At 38.6% G+C, this 25,550-nt stretch overlaps 2 protein-coding genes across 2 annotated transcripts; one reads left to right on the plus strand and one right to left on the minus strand.

The window, feature by feature from the left end:
* Nucleotides 1-656: 656 nt before the first annotated feature.
* LOC109628956 (sodium- and chloride-dependent neutral and basic amino acid transporter B(0+)-like) lies at nt 657-11,340 on the plus strand. The gene is made up of 15 exons (XM_069537983.1): nt 657-875; nt 2,357-2,501; nt 2,599-2,730; nt 4,562-4,723; nt 4,996-5,110; nt 5,193-5,325; nt 5,558-5,698; nt 5,780-5,915; nt 6,263-6,355; nt 6,446-6,571; nt 6,726-6,844; nt 7,449-7,548; nt 9,329-9,438; nt 9,684-9,851; nt 9,960-11,340. The coding sequence occupies exons 1-15, from the start codon at nt 819-821 to the stop codon at nt 10,086-10,088; spliced, it is 1,866 nt and encodes a 621-aa protein (XP_069394084.1). The 5' UTR covers nt 657-818; the 3' UTR covers nt 10,089-11,340.
* Nucleotides 11,341-11,851: 511 nt separating this feature from the next.
* On the minus strand, nt 11,852-15,489 carry LOC109629041 (chitinase acidic). The gene is made up of 11 exons (XM_020086520.2): nt 14,813-15,489; nt 14,667-14,696; nt 14,378-14,579; nt 14,212-14,268; nt 13,953-14,118; nt 13,285-13,409; nt 13,076-13,199; nt 12,793-12,975; nt 12,588-12,707; nt 12,363-12,501; nt 11,852-12,280 (listed from the first exon to the last, which is right to left on the minus strand). The coding sequence occupies exons 1-11, from the start codon at nt 14,835-14,837 to the stop codon at nt 11,997-11,999; spliced, it is 1,455 nt and encodes a 484-aa protein (XP_019942079.1). The 5' UTR covers nt 14,838-15,489; the 3' UTR covers nt 11,852-11,996.
* Between the last annotated feature and the right edge of the window lie 10,061 nt (nt 15,490-25,550).

Genomic DNA, 25,550 nt, shown 5'->3' on the forward strand with positions numbered 1-25,550 from the left:
TCGCACAGCACGTGCCCATAACCCTGTTACTCTGTTACTGTATATATGTATATACTTTATTTTATTTTATTTTATTTTATTTTATTTTATTCTATTTTATTTTATTCAATTTCTTATATATTTTTGTTTTTTATATTGTTGTTTTATGTACATAAGTAGTGCACCAATGACACCAAGGCAATTTCCTGTATGTGCAAACATACCTGGCAAATAAAAGAATTCTGATTCTGATTCTGATTCTTAGCCACTTCCGTTGGACTTTTAGGCTTAAAACATGGTGTAAATGATCTTGTTTCGAATATGAATGTTGGGGCTTGTGGACACTTGATGACACCACACAAGCAGTTATGTTTATGTTATGTTTTTTTTTTTATTGCAACAAAGTTTACCCCTGAAACTCTAGAAGTGTTTTGTGGACTCAAACACTTCACCCACCCCTCCACCGGCAGAGTGGTAAGTAGATAATATGTGCATTTACAGATTGCCACAAATAAACTGTTAATATCTTCCGTCAATAACGACAAAAATGCAACAGCCATAAGCATTATGCAAGTTAGTAGTGCTGCCAGAGAAACCTGTATTTTACTATCTTGCTCATGCAGAAAAAGGGGGCGAGGCTAAAGAGAATACATAAGGTTCAATGGTTGCTTTTAACAAATGTTACATAGCAAGTTTCTTTCGTGTAGGCAAGTACACAAACAGATGACAACAAACCTGTCTGTCACAGGAAGACAGAAATCCATTTTTTTGCTGTGAGATGAGATAGGTTTTTGGCTAATTGTAATTTTCTTCCACAGCACGGCAGAGGATCAAAAAACATGTGGGATAGTTTTTCAGAAAAATCCAAAAAGGATACTGCTATTCTTTCAGATCAGGTAGGTTTGTAAACTGAGTAATTACATCTGCAGCCTACATGAATGTGTACAGCTGGGCAGTTTGTGTTCTTGTGTGTCATTTTTCTACAGAGTTAAAATGTGCATTCTTCAAATTATATTGTTGACAGGCGCAATAGCCTGTCATATATGCACCTATGTATCAATTGCAACCAAAGAAAAATAAAACATACATTGGTGATTCGGACTATTTATAGACTATATTTATCTCTATCTCTCTATCTCTATGATATAATTAGGTTGTTCAATATTTTTGTGTGAATCATAACTGCTGCCGGGTAGCCATTATTCAGTGTATGAAATTATGAACAGACCAAAACTGAATTTTCCTGCAACATCTGGACATGTGAATGCCACATTTATTGATGCAATATGTGTCTATGTGATTCAAGGGTTTAATTAGGTATACATATACATATATTCATATATTTTTATTTTAATAACAACTGGGTTGATATGAGTGGAGAAGAGCTATTTTTTTTCTTGAAATTTCAAGTCAAAATGTCTGTGCATAATGTTTTCCACTTCAGCCGAATTCTGCAGCAGTGTATCTCATTTGCTAGTCTCCTTCATCTTCCCGGATATTTATATAGTGTGGAATTGGTTGAACAGACTATAGTGCTCTTTCTTGCTTCTGAGGCAAAGCAGCGCAACAAGTGTCTTTGCTTATTTCAGAATGACACAGTTGTTATTTTATTTTGGAAAGCCAAACCATCCAAAGAAAAATGTGAAAAATGTGTGTAGCTTATATAAATTGAATATTTGGATTGTATTTATCTCAAGTGCATTTTTGGTGAACAAAGTAGACATCCTGCTTCTAAAAGCAATCATCACACATGAAAGTTTTCTATAATTCAAACATTAAAAGGTTTCAGCAGTAGTATGATAGTCATTCATAAAAAATCATTAGTCATCATTCAAAATAATGACTGATAGGCTGAAGAGAAAAGGGTGAGAATCTGTTTATTTTAAGATGAAATCCCACAATATAAGAAATAACATCAATATGTTGCCCTCAATATTTTCAAGATCTCAGCTTACCCAGTATCATTATCTGTGCTGAAATGGCAGCAGATATGAATCAATCAGCTCTATACATATAATGCTAGGATTGTGTTTAATAATCATTTTATCACTGTGAGTTGTTTGCATTTTAGCATGTGGGAAAAGTAATTGGTTAACAACACGTTTCCACACTTTATGCCCTTAAAATACTGTGCAACCTGACCTCAGACCACATATTTGTTGGTTATCTCTTTCTAAAGCTTTGATAGCAAGGCACAGCCAATGTGCCTGACCCATCTCATTTTAAGACCAAGATTTTGCTACAGACACAACATGGCACTGACAGGAAAGGGACAACTGCATCACTCTGAAATGAGCATAGATCCTTGGTGCCATGTTTCTTGGGTGGAAGATAAAGCCCAATATTTTTAACTTTAACGAAATTCTGTTTTGAGCAGGATTGTCCCATGGATAATGGTGATGAGAATCCCGAGCGTGGAAACTGGACAAGCAAGAGAGAATACATACTGTCTTTGATCGGCTATGCAATCGGCCTGGGAAATATCTGGAGATTTCCCTATGTTGCCTACAAGAATGGAGGGGGTGATTATTTGGAATCAGTGTTAAGAAAATCTCTTCAGCCAACAGCTTTTTAAAAATAAATTAGTAAAATGACCACTAACTTTTATTTTGTGAGCAGGTGCCTTTCTCATTCCTTATTTCCTGATGTTGGCTTTATGTGGAATCCCTCTTTTCTTCCTGGAAAGTGCCATTGGTCAGTTCTGCAGCCAAGGTCCAGTCAACACGTGGAGAGCTGTACCATTGCTACAGGGTAAGCCTCAAATAAATAGCTGTAATGCAGAAAATAATGTGATGTCTGAAATTTACTGTTGATACACATTAAAATCCTGTTAAAATGAGAAATATAATCACATTATTTTACAAAATTATTGTAAAACAAATGGCTGCAACCAGTTAATATGTTACACTATATATGGGATCGATAAATGTTTTAATTTATTTTGAAACATTGATTTTATAAATTAGGTGGCAAATGTTCATGACAAGCTATTGTGGGAAATAGTTTGCTACCCTAGCGTGGAAATGTTCCGATCTGAGTATTCCATGACAGTTTATTTTAAACTTGCCTTGGGTCAAACAGTAAAACTGGGATATGCATTAGCTATGATTAACCACGATAACTGGTCGCCAATAGCTTTGGGGTTGAATCTTATCTCTTCAGTTTTCTTGGTGTTAATGGCATGAACTTGTTTTTTGCACTGCTGGACAAATTTCTGATGGTCCAAGGTTCAGATTTGATACTGTTTACCCTGACCTGCTGAGTACGATTGGTCTGAAATGAGTTAAACCATTTGATAATGACAGGGTTGACATTCATTCGGTGTTTTCAGGATAACATGTGGCTGATGGGTGTTAAAAGCTGAGCTGAGGTCAACAATCTCCAGTTCAGTATGGGCCCTAGGATTCTCAACATGTTTAGATACTTGTGTATGATACTGTTGTATCAGCTGTGCCTCTCTGATGTTTATATATACAAACGGAAAGGGATCTAGCTGTAGGCCTAAATCCAGCTATTTTTTGCCTCCCTTGAGCTTGTCCGTATACTTCATCGTGACATATGGGAAGAAAGCCTGATTTGCAGATGCAGAATGGAGTGGACATGCTGGGGTGTAAGGTTTAAGCATATCCTGGGTGCCCGATTTGTTCACAGCATGGTACGCAAGTACTAGTGTCTTGAAACAATACGGGCAGCCACTGGTAACCAGTGAAGGAAGCAGAGGAGTGGTGTAGTGTGATTGAACTTAGACCAGTAGACCAGTCGAGCAGCTGCATTCTGGATGAGTTGCAGAGGTTGGATAGCACTAGCAGGTAGACCAGCCAGGAGGGAGTTGCAATAGTCTAGGTGTGAGATGACCAAAGCCTGGACCAGAACCTTTGCTGCCTTCTGAGTGAGAAGGGGAAGCATTCTCCTGATGTTGTGCAGCATGTATCTACCATGAGCGAGTTGTTGCAGTAATGTTGGCAGTAGGGAGATTTGACTGTTGAGGGTCACACCTAGGTTCCTAGTGGTCAGGGTGGGGGTTACCACAGAGTGGTCAATGGTAATAGAAAGGTCATGGATGGGAGAGCCTTTCCCTGGAAGGAAAAATAGATAAGGGCAATCAGGCTGAAATCATTCTTCTCCTGTGGGTAGGCTTTCTTAAGGATGGGTGGGATGATTGTGATGGTACAGTATGGTAATATAAGAACCATTAATAAATAGGGCTCCAGGCAGATGTCAATTAATCTGCACATGTCAAGGCAGAGACACCATCTGGCCCTGGACTTACTTGAGTTTTGTCAAGACCATTTACCTCTTGTCATAAAGACAACTTCAGGTCGGAACTTCTTTAGGAAACTCAAGTGAGTCCGGTTGCCTATGTTTAGCTTTAGAACTCCCTTAGATATCTGAATGAGTTGGTGTCTTCACAGACAGGTCATTAAACCTAGGTTTGTAGGATAGAAATTGTAATGATTTAACAATCAAAATTGTTTTACTTCTGCTGCATGGAAAATGAATGTAAAGGGCTCAGTAGGGTCAAATACAAAATTGTTGTACTGCATTTTAATCTGTCATCTTCTGTTTTCTATTTGTTATCCAGGTGTTGGCCTCTCCATACTCATGACAAACGTAATGGTGGCAATTTATTATAATGTCATCATCACCTACAGCCTGTACTACTTGTTTGCCTCCTTCCAATATCCTCTGCCCTGGGCTAGCTGCCTCAGTTGGGCTGACAGTGACTGCAGCAGCACTCCCAGAGGTTTGTATCTCTAACTCTTGTGAAGAGTGCAGAATGTGCACCACAAATGAATGTGGTCTGAGTGTGGTATGAGGGAATGGATGTCAGGACACATTTAGAACACATTTGGCTGCATCAAGACGTAGAGCTGACCACTTGTGATCGGATCAGTTAGGATCGATGTTACTATACCAGGTCTGAAAGGTGTCATAGAGACATGTAAGTTAAACACTGCTTCTCATGGACATGTCTATTTTAAACAGGCTATTCACAAGTCCCTGTTCCTTTTCCAGTGTCTTGTAATGTAAGTGGTGTGTTAGTGGCCAACTGGACTCAGGAAAACATCACTTGTCCTTCATCTGACCTGATCACATTTCCAGTGCAGAGTCCAAGTGAACAGTACTGGGAGTAAGAATCACACACATGCAAACAAGCATAAACACATTTTTGTGTTGTGATGTCCTCACAGTCAGATTTCTCTTTTCCTCAGTCGTGTGGCTCTGCAGAGATCCAGTGGTCTGGATGAAACAGGACCAGTAGTCTGGCATTTGGCCCTTTGTCTGCTGCTGAGTTCCATATTTGTTGCTGTAGTGCTTTGTAAAGGTATCAAGTCATCAGGAAAAGTAAGTCAGCTAGTTCTTCAAATGTCCTTATCCCAGTTTATGAAAATCAAATTCTCCATGGTTTATACACTCATTCTAAGAAGCAGTGGAAACTTGATACATCATATACTAAAGAAATGGTCTGGGCAGTTGTGCTGATTGCATTCTGATCAATGTACTTCTTTCACACTGTGGCACTTGCATTGCTCTGTGGTCAGCTCAGTGGGAGATTTTCAGATGTTTGTCTCTGCAGGTTGTATATTTCACCGCTACATTGCCTTATGTGGTGATTTTGATCTTGCTGATCAGAGGTGTGACACTGGAGGGAGCTGGAGAAGGAATATCTTACTATATTGGTTCACAATCCAATTTCACTAAACTGATGGAACCAGAGGTAAGAATCTATCAATCACATTAAACCAGTAAGCATTTATATACTTCTTAAATCACTATTCTAGAATATGTTGTATTTCAGGTCTGGAAGGATGCAACAGTTCAGACTTTATATTCCTTGTCCATTGGTATGGGAGGAGTTACAACCCTTGCTTCCTATAACACGTTCCACAACAAGATGTATGCGGACTCATTTGTTGCATCCCTTACTAACCATGGTAGGGAAAAAAAATATTTCAGATGAACCAGTGATTTAAAGCAAGTTCATTTATTTTGCAGCTTTACTGAGAAAAAATCTGCTAAGATGTGACAGTAAGGTAGTAGATACGTTAGATAGTAGTCGATCGATAAATATGGATGTTTGGAGATGAATCACTAAGGCAACCTAAAGCGATAGTATTTACTTTCTACAGGAAAATGTCTTTCAGCTACTGCTTTTATTTACTATAGTAAGATAAAAGCCCTTAAGAAATAATGTAAATGCCACTTTGTACACAATGTCATATTTTGTCCCTGACCAGGTACATGTACATTTTCATTTTGTGTCTATTTTCAATTTCTCTAGGTTCGAGTGTGTATGCAGGCTTTGCCATATTTTCGATTTTGGGTCACATGTCTCACGTCTATGGAATGCCGGTTGAAAAAGTGGTGAAGGAAGGTCAGATACCCATGATACTGCTTATTGTACTTATAAGATGTAAAATGGCTGCTGTATGTTCTCTGATGTTTTGTTTCCTCATCTTTGCAGGGTTTACCCTGGCATTCGTTGCATATCCAGATGCTCTGGCTAAACTGCCAATTTCCCCTCTGTGGTCGATACTGTTCTTTTTCATGCTTTCCATAATTGGCCTGGACACTCAGTTTACAATGATAGGTGAGACTAACATTACCAGTGGAAGGGATCTGCTGTCATACCATGCTAACTGGCATATATCTTGATTCAAACTATAGGATCTGTGTTGAAGCAAATAACCAGTCTTTGTTATTCAGTTTACTCACTAATTCTCATCTCTCCTCTTTATTGTTAGAGGTGATTTGCAGCTTTTTAACTGATGCCTTCCCTGAAACCCTCAAATCCAAACGTCCCTTGTTGACTCTAGGGATATGTGTCATCATCTTCCTCCTGGGCCTGCCATGTGTAACAACGGTAAAGTAGATCTGCCAACAGAGACTAAACAACTACTGTCTGAAATTATTCGGGCCGAAGCAGTGACCGCTGCTGCCAAAACATACGTAAAATTTGCTGAAACTTTGCAAAAAATCAAAAATCAAATAGATTCAGCACATGGGCGTGCCAAAGTGACTCGATATCGACATACAAAAAAGTCATTTTTTATGATTCACACACATCGTATTTTAACAATCTCCTTTTAGAGGATTAGACAGATTGACAGTGTAAACAAACAACCTCGACAATGAAAGATTGTGCTAATACTTGTTGCATGTTTGATGACCTGGCACCACCACATTTACATGCCAAGATTAAACATAATCATAGCACCACCTACCAGCAACAGGAATGCACGCCACAGCAGGATGTGACCCTTAACTCTGCATTACCAAGCTGTGTCAACCAACCTCCAGGGATTACAGAGCAGCCGCACCGCACCCCGACTCGCACAAACTGCGAGGTCCCGACTATTGCTACTTGCAGCTTTTATTGACATTATTGTCCTGCATACCTACGGTGCCTGTCTCTTTGTGTGTGTGTGTGTGTGTGTGTGTGTGTGTGTTTGTGTTTGTTTAAATAGGCAGGAATATACTGGGTAACTCTAATCGACCATTTTGCTGGTAGCTGGGTGCTGCTTATGTTGGCTTTTATGGAGATCCTCAGCTTCTGCTACATATACGGTAAATATACCACAACTATGGTTTGTCTGTCTGTCTGTGAAACACATATTGCGTCAACCGCACATCTTATTGTCTTAACAAGTAGCATATTAATGCCCAGAGACGTACAGTGTAAAATTTGGTGCTTCAGTCTTCAGATAAACCACAGCAGCAGTCGATAACGGCCTCAGACCTCACGTCCAAATTGCCACCAGATTGTTTTTATAATAAGATTACTTCATCTCACCATATAAACTGATACAAACACTCACAGGTGCAGCAGGTGCACATTCATAAAACCTTTGTCTTCAAAGTAAAAGCATGTTTGTTTTGTTTGTTTTTATGGTGCTGCAGTTTGGTACTGATAACATGTATGGTACATACATGTTAGCAGTAATTAAACAAACTCAGTTTAATTTTATGAAAAACATTTGTAGTGGAAATTTATCTCGAGATGTGAAGAGTTTTTCAGACCAGAATTATCTTTGGGTCTTTAATTAAGCTCTGCAGAGGGTTTCACACTCAGCATGCTCAGAGTGGAACACCTTGAATAGTGAAAGGAGAAGGTTAAACAGGAAACATAAGAGACAACTGTTTCTAGTTATAGCATGAAAACTGAAGCCACCTGTAGTCTGGTTGAAACAGGAAGCTGCCTGCTCTTGCTTCTGCCAGACAGTTCCTCTTATGCGAGCACAACTGTTTCTAGATGAGTTATTGTTGAACACAGCACACAAGCATTGATCAGACTTCAAGCTAAGGTAATATGCAAATTTTTCCATTACACATTCACTATAAAATCTTCATTGCAGATAAACCAGGTAGGATGAACACAAATGTTTCTAACTTCACTCTGCACCATAGTTGCTTTGATAAAGGTCTTAGTACAAACAATAAAAAGTGACAGTATAGTGGAGAGGACTCCAGATAATTAAGACAGGCAAAGCTAACAGCCCATTCCAAACAGACAGGTTTAAAACTCCCACTGTACCAGTTCTGTAAATGTAAATCTTAACTTCAGTTGCTTGATTGTATTTACTGTACAGTATGTGCTTACCAACTAAGTTGTTTATCATACTCACTGTCTGTGACAATGATTTTAATGACATTTACTTGCCGAAGGTAGTTATGAACCTTGCTTGTACACTAAATTGTTAGCTTTTTTACTTCTTTGTCAAATTATTGTAAAAATACTTTGCTGGGGAGGTCAGGGTATTCTCAGTGTCAGCAAATCCCTTTTAAAGACCAAAACCAGCAAGGTGTTTAGTTTGTATCAAATGTCATTCAAAAAATAATAAATGTAGTACATTTCTTGGGGACTACTGCTTGTATGTTGTGCGGTAGTGAGAATTTACTATACTGCTACATTATCCAAACAATTTTTATTTTTTTCAAGAAATCCTCAGTTAAATTCCAGATAACAGGACATTTCAGTTTTGATTGAAAGACCCCTAGTGTCGAAATTACATATTGTTTGTTTAAGTTGCATAGCTAGCCTTTGCTTAGGATGGTGGTACTGGTCTTTTTCTCAGATTTGTTTGAATATATGCATTATGAATATATTCTATACATTATGTAAAAACATGTATAGAATATATAATATATACAGTTGTATGCTTTATTATTAGTTTATCAGTTGAGGATTATTACATTTATTCTGATTTATTTATTTTTACACACAACATGGCATTGTTGAAACCTTGGCTAGCATTTGACAGATTACTTGACAAATGTTAATGCAAGAAGAACCTTTCCATTGCACTAAAGCGTCTCCTTTGCGCATTTTTATTCTCATGAATTGCAGGAGGAAACAATTTAATTAAAGACATTGAGATGATGGTTGGGGAGAAGAGCTTTTGCTTCTGGCTGTTGTGGAAAACATTTTGGTTCCTGATCAGCCCCTGCTTAATTTTGGTGAGTAGTTTCATTTTTTTTTTCTTTATAGTATGAAACTAAATTTATTTGGGAAACTATTTTTTATTTAACATTTTTATGACTGCACCAGCAACAGCCAGTGACCATAGGCATGTTGTATCCATCTGTCAGATTCTTCAAGAATATTTCAAGAACACCTTGAGAAATGAGGGCCATCATGTGGATCTCAATAAATATGATTGAATGTTTCAGTGTATTTACTATTAATTCCTTTGTCTATTTAGGTGATCTTCATCTGGTCTCTGATATTCTTTATTCCCCCCACCTATGGAGGAATCGAATACCCAGAGTGGGGCTTGACTTTGGGTTGGTGCATGTCTGCATCCATCTTTATCTGGATCCCTGTTGTCATTGTGTATAGGCTGATGAAAGCAGAGGGAGGCTTCTTGGAGGTGCGTACATTGTCTTTGTTAATTGTATGTTCTGTAAATTTAAAACAGTGTAAGTGTGTACTTATATTCAGGGTAATTTCTATTTGTGTAATACTGTACTTTCAACAGCGTGTGAAGACAACGTGCACTCCCTCTGAGGATTGGCATCCATACCTGGAGATCCATCGAGGAGAAAGATACTCAGAAGAAAGCTGTCGGCAAAGGAACTCAGCGTCAACAAGGAACAAGCCAATATAACATGACATTGTTACTGCAAATGCAATTTTAATATTGATTTGTGTGTCATGTTTTCTTGTGTCCAAGGTCATATTAATTATGAAGTAGTAGTAGTAAAATCCATTCAGAATGCTTTACATTTTACAAACACTACATGCAGGTACACAGTTTTATTATTTTTTAAAATTCCTGTTCATTACATTGACACTGATTCTGATCAAGTCAAAACTTCATGAGGAATGTAGAACCAGTAGTTAAAAAAAATGATCTGACTTTTCGCAAAGACATATATCTCTTTTCTTCAAATCAGGTTAATAGTTAAAGCTAAAACCATTGAACAGTGTTATAATGTGATTATACTGTCTCATGAGTTGACTTTAAAGACAGTTTAAATCTTTAAATGCTGCCGTTGTCATTGTGTACAGGGAGTCATTCACAAGTACACATTGCTGTGATCGTTTATACAGTTTTCAGGCTCTGTAAGTTTCAGGACAACTACCTCATCAATTACATAAAGATTGAAGTGGTTCAAATTCTGTCATATCTTTTATCTTCATAATGTACCTTCACTAAATGTCTCTCATTGTTTAAATATTAGGTCCAAACTGTCACTTTACAGACTGTCTACATAGTTCAAGATGTTATTGCAGTTGGCTTTTGAACTGTTCTGTTATTAATACATTCCTTCCTTGTTTGCTACAGAGCATCTCTCCTCATCATTCTTTTAAGAGCTCCATCTGCTGGACATCATGGCCCTAAAAATTACAGTTTCTATTCTATACCTTGTATTATTTTCATTCCAGATCATACTTTTGAAAGTACTGAAATAGTATTTTCATGTCCTTTTAAAAACATACAGTATGAATAGGTTAATGTGGGACAACTCTCCAATATGGATCTGCCTTGTAATAATTATAAGCAGTTTAATCCTTTCTGTGTTAACCCTAAAACTTTTTTGAAGACTAAGAAAAAGCTATTGGAGGCATATCGTAATACGTAACACTGAAAAAACTGATTTAACCCTACACCACAAATTATAATTTAGCAGATTCACATGAGAATGACAAAAAATAAGGTGTATAAGTATATAATTTCACAAAGAGATAAAATAGCTCAGATTTCATGTACTACCTCAGGACTGATGTACTACTGAATATAATGGTTTGTAAAGGTTTGTTTGTTTTGTGGCATTTGTCAAAAACCTAAATGAATCGTATGGTGCTGTCTTTGTTTTCACCACTGTCTGAATAATAAAGGCCTAATGGTGAGAGTATGTGGCAGCATTTCTTTTTATAAACTGTAGTCAACAGAAAAATAATCATTCAGGTAAATTACAGATTCCTGACAATATAAGTGCAGTAACAAAGTATATGTACTTTAATACTTCCCATCTCTGCTCACTTATATAAGTCCATTCTTTCCCAAAATGTTTGATAAGAGTCCTGGCCTGAAGACATCTACATGCCACTATTCAAATAAAGTTATTGCGTCACCCACTGGAAACAGGAAGTTACATGTTTTCATACTTTCCCACCTACTAGCATCAGGAAGTACTTCTCATGTCACAATCATCATTCCTTATACACGTAATTATCATGGTCTAGTCTAAAAGTTTTGCACATCAACAAATGAATGTTTGGTGCATGTACTCACTCATTCACACAGTGTTTGAGGTGTGTTCTTTAAAGTTGATAATTGATAAACTAATGTCTCTTGCGGATTTGCAGTTGAATGATTTTTAATGGAACATGCATGGAATACACAAAGCCACCAGTGATGTGAAGTTGCTTTAAATGTCATATTTATTCAGGTTTTATGAGCCAGGTGTTACACAGCTGTTCCTGAATAGGCCTTACTTGGATGGTCATATGTTACATGATTATTGACCCAGATGTTAACCCAACAACATGCAGTTCCTCCGTGGATGATTTAAGCCCAGTTGCAGCACTTGCAGCTGTTATCGAACACCAGGCCGACAGCACAGTGCTGGTCATAGGTCTTTCCTTGGCTGCACTCATAGAAGTGGTTCTTGTTGGTTGCATCAGGGTAGAGTCCATTGGATTTTCCAGCACAGAAGCCAGATCCTCCGCTGCTGCTGCCACCGCTACTGCTGCCGCCACTGCTGCCACCACTGCTTCCGCCACCACCGGGCTGGGGCTGAGCGTGCTGGGTTGGTGTGACTGGAGGCAGGGGGTTAGAACGAGAGGCACAAGCTGAGGAGAGAAATGAAAATAGGTAAAACATGGAAATATTCTCATTGCGATTTTTACAGGCAGGTGTGTTTTTCATGCGTACAGGCTCCAGTTCCCAGTCCACTCTTGATGGTGTTGATCAGAGGGTATCTTCCCTGGCCACAGAAAGTGCCACTGAAATCATCAAGATCCAGACTCCACACCATGGCTCCACCGAAACCGCTCTGCTTCAGCCACTGAATCTGTAGAGCGGATGAGAGGTTAAACCAAGTGTTAAAAACACAACATTTGGAGACATGTATGTGAATAATTATAATCAACTTCATACCTTGATTTGGAAGCTCTTCACATTGTCATATCCAACCCAGGTTCCCTGGTTGTAGGCATATGGCACATCCTGGGTGCTGTCCCAGGCCTGAGTGGCTCCCTGCTTCAGGAAAGAGCAGATCTGACGGCAGAGAGAACCTTTACGTTAAGGATCCACACAAGATTTAAGTAAATGTTGCATATGGAAGAAAACCAGAAGCCCCAACCTCATAGTAGGCCCAGAAACCAGCCTGACGAGTGAAAGTTCCAGCAGGTCCAGGTCCACTGGCAGGAGCTCCCACAGCTGTGTTGGAGGAAGCCAGACGGAAGGTGTGGCCATAGGTGGGGAAACCAACCAGCAGCTTCTCAGCTGGGGCACCGTTGCTCTTCCAGTAGTTCATGGCATAGTCCTGCACATGAGAGAGTACAGACCAGCATGAATGTCTACTCCTTGATGTCATGTTTATTCATTTACAGCAAACAGAGACAATTAATGGTCACTTCACTCACCACATTGAAGTAGACCATGGCTCCCTGGTCAGCGGGTCCTTTGAACAGAGGGCTGTTCTCTCCAACATTGTGCTCCCAAGAACCATGGAAGTCATAGGTCATGACGTGGAAGTAGTCCAGCACACTGGTCAACAGACAAAGGGATTCATGTTTAGCGTATTATACAACAATTGTGAGAGTGTGTCATGTTTGCATGCACACACACTTACGCGCCAATCTGAGCAATCTGGTATCCAGAGTCAATGGTTCCCTTTCCAGCAGAGACAGCAGCAGTCAGCATCAGACGGGGACGGTTGGTCTTCTTGCCCTCAGCCTCAAAGGCGCTCATCAGTTCCTTGAGATCGACAAGGAGAAAGAAACAGCAACAGTCACACGTTTTTTAAAAGTATATAAATCCATCTGTTGATTGATATGTTTCACTCTCAAAGTCTGTTGCCATTATTTACTATTGAGACTTCAACCGTACACATTTACATTGATGACAGTTATTAAAGATTAAACAGAAACCTGTAATTTAGAGAGAAACTGCTGAATGTGCATTAACATGAGGATTTGTATAATGCACATTTGTCAAAGTAAAATGGATTTCATGGCGTAGAAGTTTGTGGATTTTACTTTCTGTTCTTTTCTAGATTCTCAGTTTGAACTTGGAACAGTTGATAACAATGCAGCGCAAAAGGGACTGTCGGGTAAAGTATGACTGATGTTGTTTGTAGTGTTTATTCTATGAATATACTCTTGAGATATGACCAGTTCTACAGGATTTCCTGACATGTTACAGTTACTTGCAGGTTTTGCCAGTGACATGTCACCATGGTAGTGTTGGTCTACAACATGGATTCATCATAGCTGGTAACTGAGTGTCAATAAGACCCACCTGGACCAGAACAGTGTAGCGCTCCTTATCCTGAGGTGGGGAGCCACGAGAGCCGGGGTACTCCCAGTCAATATCCAGACCATCAAACTCATACTGACGCAGGAATGTGATCACGCTGGTGATGAAGGTCTGACGATTGGCAGGGGAGGAAACCATGGCTGTAAACCTGGAGGAGGTCAAGATGACAGTCAGAGCGATGTTCCTGCAAGTGTTACAAGATCCTCTTGGTGAGAATATTGATCCTCGTGTCATCACTTACTTCTGAGTACCAAAGTTCCAGCCTCCGATGGCCAGCAGTGTCTTCAGGTTGCTGTTTCTGCAAGCAACAAAAACATCCATTTAGAACCCTTTCATTACAAAGTACTGTAATGTGTGTTTCCATGTGTGCTGGAGTCTCACTGTCACAGCATTTCTTGTGTACTTACTGGTTCTTCAGAGCCTGGAACTGTCCATAGAGTTTCTCATCGTCCCACTCATAGGTCTTGATCATGTTGCTGTCCATTCCAGCGAAGGCATAGATGAGGTGGTCACAGAGACATGGGTCAATGTTGGTGGGGAAATACTTGCCTGCTCCGGGACGGTACTGTCCCCAGTTGGTGAAATAACAGGAGAGGATGTAGGATGATCCTGCAGTATATGGAACAATCACTCTGACATTAGTTTACAAACTTCAGTATACATGAGCAATACTTAGTGGAGAGAGAAAATAATTACCTAGCTGCACGTGCAGCAGGAGTGCCAGTCCTGCAAAGAGAAGAAAAACGTTTAAGAGAGCATGAAGAGGCAGGATAATTCCACCTGAATTTAAATGTGTTGTAACAAAGTTTGAAAAGTTTCTGTGAACAAGGAGCTCAGCTTACCGACGCAGATGAGTAGCTTGCCCATGTTGTCTCTGTACAACGATTTAAGGCTCCTCAGACTCTTTTATGCTCCTCAGGTCCTCCTCCATATCTGCAATATCTGTGACGTGTGTTTGAAGAAGCATGAAGACTCAGCATAAGTGAAAAGTCAAACTTGTTCTTTTATTTGGTCACAGCTGATAACCTTCATGTGACTTTTTGACAATGATATGATCCGATATAAACAAATTATTTCCAAAGCTTTTGAAATTGGCAGAAAAGCGTCTTCATGTGTCACGTGGCTTCATATGCACCACAAGGTTTTCACTGTTATGACTATAACTTTCAATGGTTAACAGGTGTTTTATAAATTTAATTTTCCATGATCGGTCCTCATGACGTAACTGAATTACCCACCTTTTTCCATTGACACAAGTTGTTTGACAGCGATGTTTGCTAGGTGGTTCTTAACTTCTCTGCTACATACCTTATCACCCTCACATGCAATCAGTCATCACTGATGTTTATTTGTCCTTCCCTGCCATTGGATGTGGATCAGCAGTTGATGAGTGTTATGCGATGTGGGTTGTAAAATCTATCTCACACTGACGGTGCCATCACTTTGAATTTCCATTATGACATACTGAATGATCATTTTTAATGTTGGGCACCAAAAGCTGCCACTTAGTCTCCATCTGTGAAATTCCAAAATTAATCTACAAATACTTGGAAGTTACCTTGTAATTTGTAGACTTATGGAGAGGAAAAGTGCTTTGAAATGTTTTAAGGTAAAGCCTCTAAACAGGAGTGTTGAAAATGTTAGTTAAAAACGAATGAACCGTGTGTAGGACTTAAGTAATGCTACTGGATGAAATGTGGCCCAACCAAATAGCTAAAAATCATCTGCATAAAGTGAAACATAATATTTTTCATTATCTTTACATATTTATGATGAATAGTTTGAGACTGGACAGGGGTCTATGGGTTCTTCTAAATCATATGTAAAAAAAGAATGAATTTACCTCCTATAAGAGGGCTTCAAGATTAAATGATCCCACCTATTCAGTTTACTTTACATTTTAAGTCCTGTTTACATGACTGATATTATTTTTATGATGCTCCTAAACAGGTAAAGAGGAAAAGAAAGAAAAACAAAATTCACAATAAGCATTTGCAGTTATATACACTGTATAAATTAAGCTTTTGGGTAAAATTATTATGCAGGGTATATTTTGCATCTGTCTGAGTCACTTTGACAACAGCCCTGCTTTCACATCAGAGAGCTGCATGTTGACACCTTTTCAAGGACAACACCCCTTTTTGAATTATATCATATTCCAACCTGTGCACAGATTCAATCACAATCTCAATCATTCAGTCACATACACACTTATATTATTTGGTAATAACTGAGGTGCCTGTTATGCAATGGTGGATTAATAAATGTGTAAGGAATGATGTTCAGTATGAGGACTCTAAATTGATGTTTTCCATGTTGACCATGTTTGCGTAATGCATTATTTAATAAGCACTAAACTACAGTCCAGCTGATGTTGATGGGGATATCATGGTTTTGCAGGTATTTGGTAAAATAGTCCTTGTTGTGTATAAAAAAATGTAATCATGGCATCAAGGGAAAACCTACCGGGTGAGTGAAAGTTTTGACAGGTTGCAATAAAAATTGTGGGATCACTAAAGTCATTAATTAATATATCTGAGGCTATTCATTAAATGTATGCAGATTGTGAAGACTGGGATTGATCTGCCAACCCTCTGGTCTGAGGACAACTACTCTACCCCTCAGCCACAATGCATTGTGGTTTAATTCCTACCTCCACCCTGATGTTAGGTTTTCATCAGGTCTCATAGTATGTTAGCTACTAAGATTATGAATCCTGATTGGTCTAGGTACAGATCAGGGGGCAGATCCAGGACTTTCTTTTACATTACAAGAAATGGTGTTTTTAAATTATTTATTTTTTTCACATTTTTGTGAATAGCACGAGAAATAATGCAGAGCTCTTCATGAAAAAAATCTGAAATTTGTATAATGCTTGTATCTATGAAAAGGTGATTTTTTTTTCTGGATAATGATATGAATTTTGTAAATCATAATAAACACTTTTAGGTGATCTACCTTTATTCAGTAAGTGAGTGCTACCACCATAACCCTCTCACAAATGTCTCTTTGGGGTTTTACATTTTAAATTTGAGCAGAATTTATTTAAAAGCAGTTGGTAGTTGAAGTGATTCATTTAATGCTTAGCGAATATTTAAAGTTATACATACAATGTTTTGTAAGAAAGAGCAGAGTGTTTGATGCACTACAGAATCTTACCACCAGAGAGAGTCAATAAGCTCTGTTAGCTTTCAGATCCATTCAGTAGAAAATGTGCAAGTTATAATTTCCTCTGCAGTGATGTCTGCTTTTCAACAAGGTCAAAACACTGGAGTAAACTGCGATCAACACAGGCTGTACCTCTGAAACAACAGAGCTTGTTTTTCACCACTATGGAGAATTATTAACTTTTAATTTAACTTTCACAATGGCAACCATGTACAGGGAAACAGCAGATAAAACAGACCTGTTGCCACCTGCATATCACAGCACACACAGTGATGGGGAGACAGGATTTAGCTACAGAAACAAATTCAATCAGTACAAAATGAAATACTACAGGATAAGACTGATAATACATCAGTTATATTTCCAGGTCATTCCCAGCCATCACTGCAGTAGCTGTGATTTTTCTAGACTGTGTAAAACTTGATCAGAGCTGTGGTGTTGCATATTCAAGGCATAACAAGCCTCCTTTACTTTTCTGTTTGACAAAAAAAATCATTAAAACTGTAATGTATGATGTCACTCTGTACACATTTTTAAAATGCAATCAAAATGTGAATGCAGTGCTAAATGTGAGAGGCACTCAGTGTTCATTTCCCTCGATCTAGCTCGGCTCCCTCCATCCTCACCCGTTACCCCTCCCACAAAATGCAGCCTTCTTCCAACAGCCCGTTGCCGTAGATACTACTGGGCTTGTCACCATGGCAGCAAATACTCAATCATTTTCTGTCTTCCATGTGCACACATGCACTTGCACATTTTGTTGTAATGTAAGAGGCTTGTCCCTGTGTCCCTTAGTGTTCCTAGGGAACAGTCCACCTGTGAACAGAATTCAAATGCTGTGACGGGGGAAGGGGATGCTCCGCTTGACACTGAAGGATATGATGCATGATTATGTTGTGTTAGATCCTAACACACACACACACATCATTCTAACAGTTGGAAGTGTGTGTGTGTGTGTGTGTGTGTGTGTGTGTGTGTGTGTGTGTGTGTGTGTGTGTGTGTGTGTATGAGTGTGCGTGCATGTATGAAAGCTTATTCTCATAAATGAATCACATACCTAAGCTTGATTAGCTTCTGTTTAGCTATTCTGGAATTATTGTTATTATTGTTGTTGTTGTTGTTGTAATTATTATTAATGTTAATAATAATAATATCACTGAATGTGACTCTATGCCATGTGGAAACACTGAATCAAATATTTGGCACACAACAGTGTGTGTATCACCATCGCTGCTAGGATATCGCTACATCATTGATATGAAACACATTGCGTACACTTTGTACATTTACACTTTGTATCAAAACAAAACAAAAAATACAATTAAAAAAACACATTAAAGTGCAGCATCACACAAGAGGCTGTATCTTCAGCCCCCACACAATGAAAGTGCTAATGAGAGAGGTCTTTGACACCAGACACGTCTTGAATTTTCACATCGTCTGTCGACGTCACACACAGCTGACATCAGCTCATGGAGGATGAAGTGCACATGGGGAGAGAGAAAGGTGAGACAGAGGGACAGAGGGGTGACTTGACTTGAAAGAGTGAGGAGTGAGAGATGGGAGGATATAGCCAGAGCTGATTTTCTTTCTCCAATAAAAGCAACAGCCCCCCAGTGTTGCCATGGCGACCTCCTCTCGCTCCCTTCCTTTCAGCGAGCTAGCACTTATCCTTGCTGCCTCTCAGTCAGCAGGGCATGTCGGTGTGTGTGCTTTTGTGTGCTGGCTCCTGAATGAATCAAGCAAATGAAGGGGAAAGCCACTAGAGGCCATGTCCGACTGTTTCTCACACACACACTCACACCCACATGCACATAATACACATTAATATAAGCCCTAAAGCTGCAGAATTTTTCAAACCACTGAGTTAGCCGACTTCTTTCTTCGTCTCTCCTTACATTCTGCAGTGGCTCCACATTTTCTGTCCTCTACAACCACTCCGGTTACTGATTTCAGTGACCGCACACCCACACATCCTCCATACATATACCGCCTGTAAACGGGAACTGTGATGAAAAGAAAAAAGATAAGGATGAAAAGGGCACTATGAGAGATTTTTTTCCATTAGCCTAAGGTAAAGATTACGAACGCAAACAAGATAATTCATATGAAACCAAATCGCCTCCAAAGTCACATAGGAGGACGCAATGTCCTTCTCACCTGAACTTGAACTTGAAATTGGAATATTTATATTTAATTTATATATGTATGTAGTTACAATGTAAATGATTCACCAATATCTTCTGTTTGTGGATAGTGTTTTTTAAAATTGGTTCTTAAGAAAGTTCAACTATTTCAGATGCCTGAACTTGAGAATTGTTCACCTGTGTCCTTATATTGAAGAATCCTATCGTCTTCTTAAAGTTAAAGCACATGCCGGTTACTCCTAATTAGCGTATAGGTAAAAGCCCGGCCAATGTCCACAGGCATGAGACTGCAGGGCTTTGTTCAGACAAATTTACAAAACTAAAAATATGCACTGAAACTTGTTCTTTCTTTTGTGGTGCATTTTCTTGAAATTTATTTCTAAGAATCTCATACATTCAAATTATTATAAATCAAAAAGATATTATACATTATCATTAATTTAAATCCTACACGTTTGTTAGGTTGAAGAAAAACAATTTCTGATTATTTTGCACCAGCATGTCAATGGTCACGTGTGAACAAGTGTGCTCTGTTCTTAATTAAGCCCAAATCCTGGATAAGAAAACATTGGTGAATGTCAGAAACTTCGTGAAAACTACGTATTTGGGTTTTAAGAAGAAAATTCTTTGGTTGGTCTCATCTGATCTGCACATGCTCGCATAGACTCTTCTTCTAACTCACAGTTTTCACACTGGAGACAGATCTGCTCAGGCTCTGTGACTCATCATCAGTTTATTCTTCATCAGTGACCAGAGGCTCCCCTCCTCACTCTTCACAAGGTCTGCAAAAAAATAAATTCATCTTTTGTTTCATCACTCACTGTATTGAATTATTATGTGGACAGCAATAAGAGAGGAGGAGTTGGGCAAAGAAGTTGTTGAGATTGAAGAAATAAAACATTTACTATTTATGCAGATTTTGGGTTTAATTTCGTTCCCACAAACATCTGGTAACGACTGCGGCTGCTTCTGCTGAAAACTTGTGTTGCTCTGTTACTCTGTGATGAATCGTCGTTGTTTTGTAAGATCCAATTCTCAAAGAAATACAGAATTTGCATAGACTCAGTGTCCATCCAAACAGATGTGATTCTCAGAATCCACTGATGCCAAATGTTTATCTTTTAGGATGTGCAGGTAATGCAAGTTGTAGTGGTACATTTTCTGTAGCTTTAAACTAAATGTGAGGATAAGGTAAAAACACTAAACTCAATTCCATATGACTGCTCTACACAACCATTACAAATAACTGTCAATAATAATAATATAACCATGGTGAAGCTTTGCTTAGGTTTAGATACGAAAAACCCACGGTTAAGTTTTGGGAAATATCACAGTTCTTGGATTTAAATAACCACTTAGTTAAGATTATGGGAGCTTTATCATCATGGTTACAAACAACACTCCAGAGACTTTCCTGTTGTGAAAGAATCAATTTCTTGGATTTTCACATTAAAAAGCATTTGCTGTGTCAGCCACTCAATCACTAACCCCTGCTTCAGTATATAGTTAATGCTAGAGCACTCTATAGTGAGCTCATGGGCAAAAGAAAACACACTACTTACACATTTTCTCTGCACCGAGAATTACATCATTTTTGTGTCGGCCGTTGGAAAATCCCATGGTACATTTTAATGTTTATTTCACACTTTAGTAGTAATACATAGATATGTGGAACGACCATCACAAATGTAAACATAAAATTCTGTACCACACTTCATGCAGTTTTTTCATATTTTAGCATCACAGCTTAAATTTTAAAAATATTCAAGACAAGTTATAAAACTGGATGTTTTAAAAATTGGTTTGTGATAATGCTGGCAAATGTAAACCTGTCTGTCTTTATCCTCAGTATCATTTGAATATTGTTGGTAATAGTAAGGAGTAGAATCATCAGAGAGAGAAGACTGAGACTTGTTACCTGAGCCCCTCGGCCACCTTTTCTCCTGTCAACGCCACAAGCGCATTGCTTGGTGAAATATGTTGTTGCCTAGTGACCATCTGTTGTACATTACTTTTCAAGATGCATTGTGGGAAAAAATGAGTCCACTATACAGTGGACTAAATAATGAGTGGTGAGTATTTTCGGACACAGCCAATCTATGGAGAATGACTCAGCTGTGAGGACATTCTCTGGAGCTCAGTTTGAAGATGGCAACATGACAAAGGTAATTGTGGCTCATTTTCTGAAACATGTTTTTTTTTTATATTTTTGTTTTGTTTTTAGTTGTTAAGAAAGTCTGACTCAAACCCTGATTCTGTGTCGGGACCTGTACGAGTCAAGTTTGGTAGTAAAACTTACTGAGATGTAGGGGCCAATGTGAAGCTGTAGCTGCCATTTGCACAGACCGCCTCCACATGGTTTACACTGTGTTTAATGCTGCAGAAATGATATCTATGGTGTTACTGCTGTATTCCTGCAGCTTTTTACCTCCATTCCAGTGCAGTCAAACTGGATCGCCTCCTCTATTTTCAGTGCATAACCAAATTAATAGCATTTTCAACAGAGAGTGATAATGATCACATTGAAAATATATACATGCTGCAGTATCACTGAGCCTCTCACTGGCTGTACACATACTGGACTAAACTTTCATTCATTAAGTACCAGTTGCCACCATGTACCATGTGGAACTATTCAGAAAGTATAGGAATCACTAACACACTATTGGAATCAGAGACATGTAATAAACAGCTAAAAACCCAGAGTATATCCCATAGTAAATTATTATCTTATTGCTTTGTCTTTTAAGCACCATTAAAATCATCCCCATGTCAATCTCATCGAAGCTTGAAAGGAAGTTAACATGGTGAGAAATTTACATCTGAAATCCTGTCATGAAGTTTGCACTGGAGATTTGTAATGGTGTTAATAAGAGTAGATACACCGAACAGAGTGTGAAATAGTGAAATATTAAAAAACTAAAATAAAAAAACTGAAATGCCATCAGGAGCCAGAGAAAAACTTCTCATCCAGCAAAAATAGCTCCGTAACTTAGACAAAGTAATTTTCCTTTTGGCTTGTGACAGAGGGAAAGAGAAAGAGTGAGAGAGTGAAGCAGCGAGCAGAAAGAGAGGAGGAGAGAGGAGAGGGACAGAAGCTCTGCTGCAGAACACACCTCATCTCCTCTGTAGCTGGAGGGAGAGAGGGATAGAGAGAGAGAGAGAGAGATAGAGGGAGAGACTGAGTCTGTGCCAATTTTTCTCTTCAGCCCCAGCAAGAGGGAGAGAGCGAGGGAAGTGATATTTCAGGAATCTTAAGAGATCCACAAAAACGTGTGACTGGGAGGGAGAGGAAGAATCACAGCATCCCTGCACATGAGGCATGTGCAAAGAACGACTGACGACTAATGAAGGAGGCAAAAGAGATGTAGTCGACGCTTCTCATGCGGTAAGAAAAATGTGATGATATCATTTTCAGAGGAAGCTAAGGACTGTTGCACTCACACAGAAATGCAGTCACTCTTACACACATGCAGGACACACACTCACTCACTCTGAGTAAAAGCAGCAGACGTGATGGTTGCAGGTGTTTGTTAGAGGTGAAGGAGTGTGGAGGTCTGTGGTTGCAGATGCGGGAAAGTGCATCAGTTTCTGTGTTTTTTTTCTTTTAATTTTTATAGGATCTGCATCCAGAGCCTCTACCTCTGTCATACAGCCGTCTCTTTCCGCCTTGTTGCAGTGTCTCTCTGTGTCATAGCAGCACAGCAAAAACAACCCTTATGTAATGAATCATCTCATGAAAGCATTTATTTCTACTCCACACCTTCCTACAGTCTGTGGTCCTCTCTGGCTGCATCATTTGGTCAGATTGGATAAAACTAAGTCAAATCCAGATGATGAGCAAACATGTTTAACTTCAACTTCTGCAGAAACATCAATGTTTCTTCACAACAACATGTCAGAGTTTCCTTTTTCACATGGGTGAGAGTCTGAAACCTTTCAAGCCACTGATTTAATGATGATTGTGCACAAGACTACATTTTGATTGTTTAAGCCATGCATAATGGCTTCTTTTTTAAACCCAGAATTGCACAACTTGTTTTATTGCAAGAAGAAACATATTTTCTTTAACACACATGTCAAACTTACACCAGAGTAAATTCAAAAGTTATAGCAAAGGTTTGATTTTGCATGTTTAGGTTTATAATGAATGACTTGAAGCCTCCTCATTCCATCTCACTGCATCATTGGATGTGTTTCCTCTCATTTAATATCTATCATGTATCTATCATGTGTCTCCCTAATCGTTAAAGTCGCAGACAGACTTGAGTGTAAACATCAACTCGAAGGTTCAGTTTCTTTTATAAGTCAAATTCATGTTACAAACTGGCCGAACAAATGCAACCAGACTAATGGAATACTTAATGTATTTTTTTTTCTCCTTAATAGGTCACAGTCTGGGGTCTGTGCAGTGGTTCAGAAATCACATATGCATATATTTTGGGTGTGTTGGTGAGTGTGTAGAGGGAAATAGATTCATGTGTATGAGATAATAAGAAATATCTGGCCAATGGAAACATTGATAGATCAGTTATGGATCCAGAAACTTGAACAACACATCTCAGGTTCAGAATAGAGACAAGGAAAAGATAAAAGATATGGAAGTCCAACAACACAGAGAATAATATTTGGTTTATGCTCTGCAGAAGTGATGGATTGAGAGGTTTGGGACATTCCTTTAAATTCTTCATTAATGCATATTTGCTTGAGCATAGTATTTAAAAAGACATTCTGTTTGAGCTATGGTATGTGCTGAGAAAGTATCTATACCAAAAGTAGTAATTGTTGTGGAATACTGTGAATACTGTTGTCTTTTGTAATGAATTTATGTACTCTTTGGTAAATAAATAAGAAAACCTAACTTTCACAGAGCAAAGACACAAAATGCTTCATAAAAATAAAACAAATCTGTTAAAAACACAGTGAATGTAGTAACAAAAAATGTAATATATGCAATAGATTGACAATAACAATGTTTTAAACACTGGACAGCACAAGAAGAGAACCGGCCAGTTTGAATAAAAGACTCCTCGGTTGTCTTATAAATAAACAGATGCCACTGAACATATGTCAACTGTAAGAGCAGAAATCCACAGTGTTAATTTCATTACTTTGGTTTTTACATTTTTAGTTGTAATTTAGATAATTTGCAAAACACTGAGGACGAAATTTGAAATTAAGACAAGGTTAAATTTAGTATTAAAGGCCTGGTGTTTAGGACTTCAGGGTCCTTTTAGAAATGAGGAAAAGAATGAGCCCTATTGACAGCAGGTCCTCTTCCATAGAGGGCGCCATGTTGCACTGCAAAGTCTCTACAGCAGCCCAGAGTGGACAAATAGAACCTTGGCTCTGCAGAGGCCCTGTGAGGTTTTAATAAGGCAAGTGTAGGTGCCACTAAATCCTCCAAATTGAATCTTTGACAAAACTAAATGTAATTGGTTGATTTGGATTAGTTCTATAAATAACACATATTTTAATTATTGATTCGTCATTATTCGACAGAATAATTTGATGTCTTGTTATTGGACAGAAAACAGTTAAAATCTTTATTTTACAAGTAATCTCCCAGCGTCAAGACGACACAACATGGAAACATTTTTCTTGGCATTCTATTGAGCCAATGTTTCTGTATCACGCAGACAGTTTTTTTCTTACCTTAGTTAAATTAACGTCACTCAATAATTGACCTGCATTGTTAAAGTAGCTCTTGGCCATTTCAGTTTGTAGATTAAGATCAGTGCAGCTGTGTCTTTGTGTAACTATCCTTCAAAGGTTGGACAGAGTACAGTTGTGGATCACCTACAGTCCAGTCACATTTTAAACTTTCAAAGAAATCTGAGTCCGAGATTAAGAGGTCGAGTAATAACGTCCACTAAGATCAAAAAATATTCTCCGCTTATCCACTGTGAAAAGAAGAGGGAGGAGACGGAGTTCTGAAAGTAGCTGCTGAGTCATATGCAGCTGTTTCAAACCACTTTTCTGAATTGTTCATATTTAAAGGCAACAAAAGTCCTTTGTGCACACACATCAGTGCACAGCTCTGCTTTCCTGAAACTGCTGTCGCTTTTAAAAGAGAGTGACAAAGTCGAGGTGCATCAAAATGAAATGATGGCTCCATTATTGAGGAGGTTGTATTAAAAGATGAGAGTGGAGATGAAAGTGAATGACTGATAGAGGAGTAAGAAGAACCCCAGGAGGTGAGAACTGCAGCTCCTGTGTTACTGCACACTAAATTGGTTCAATATACTGCACACAGACACACACA

The sequence above is a fragment of the Paralichthys olivaceus genome, chromosome 2, assembly GCF_024713975.1.
Source record: "Paralichthys olivaceus isolate ysfri-2021 chromosome 2, ASM2471397v2, whole genome shotgun sequence".
NCBI classification, from domain to species: domain Eukaryota; kingdom Metazoa; phylum Chordata; class Actinopteri; order Pleuronectiformes; family Paralichthyidae; genus Paralichthys; species Paralichthys olivaceus.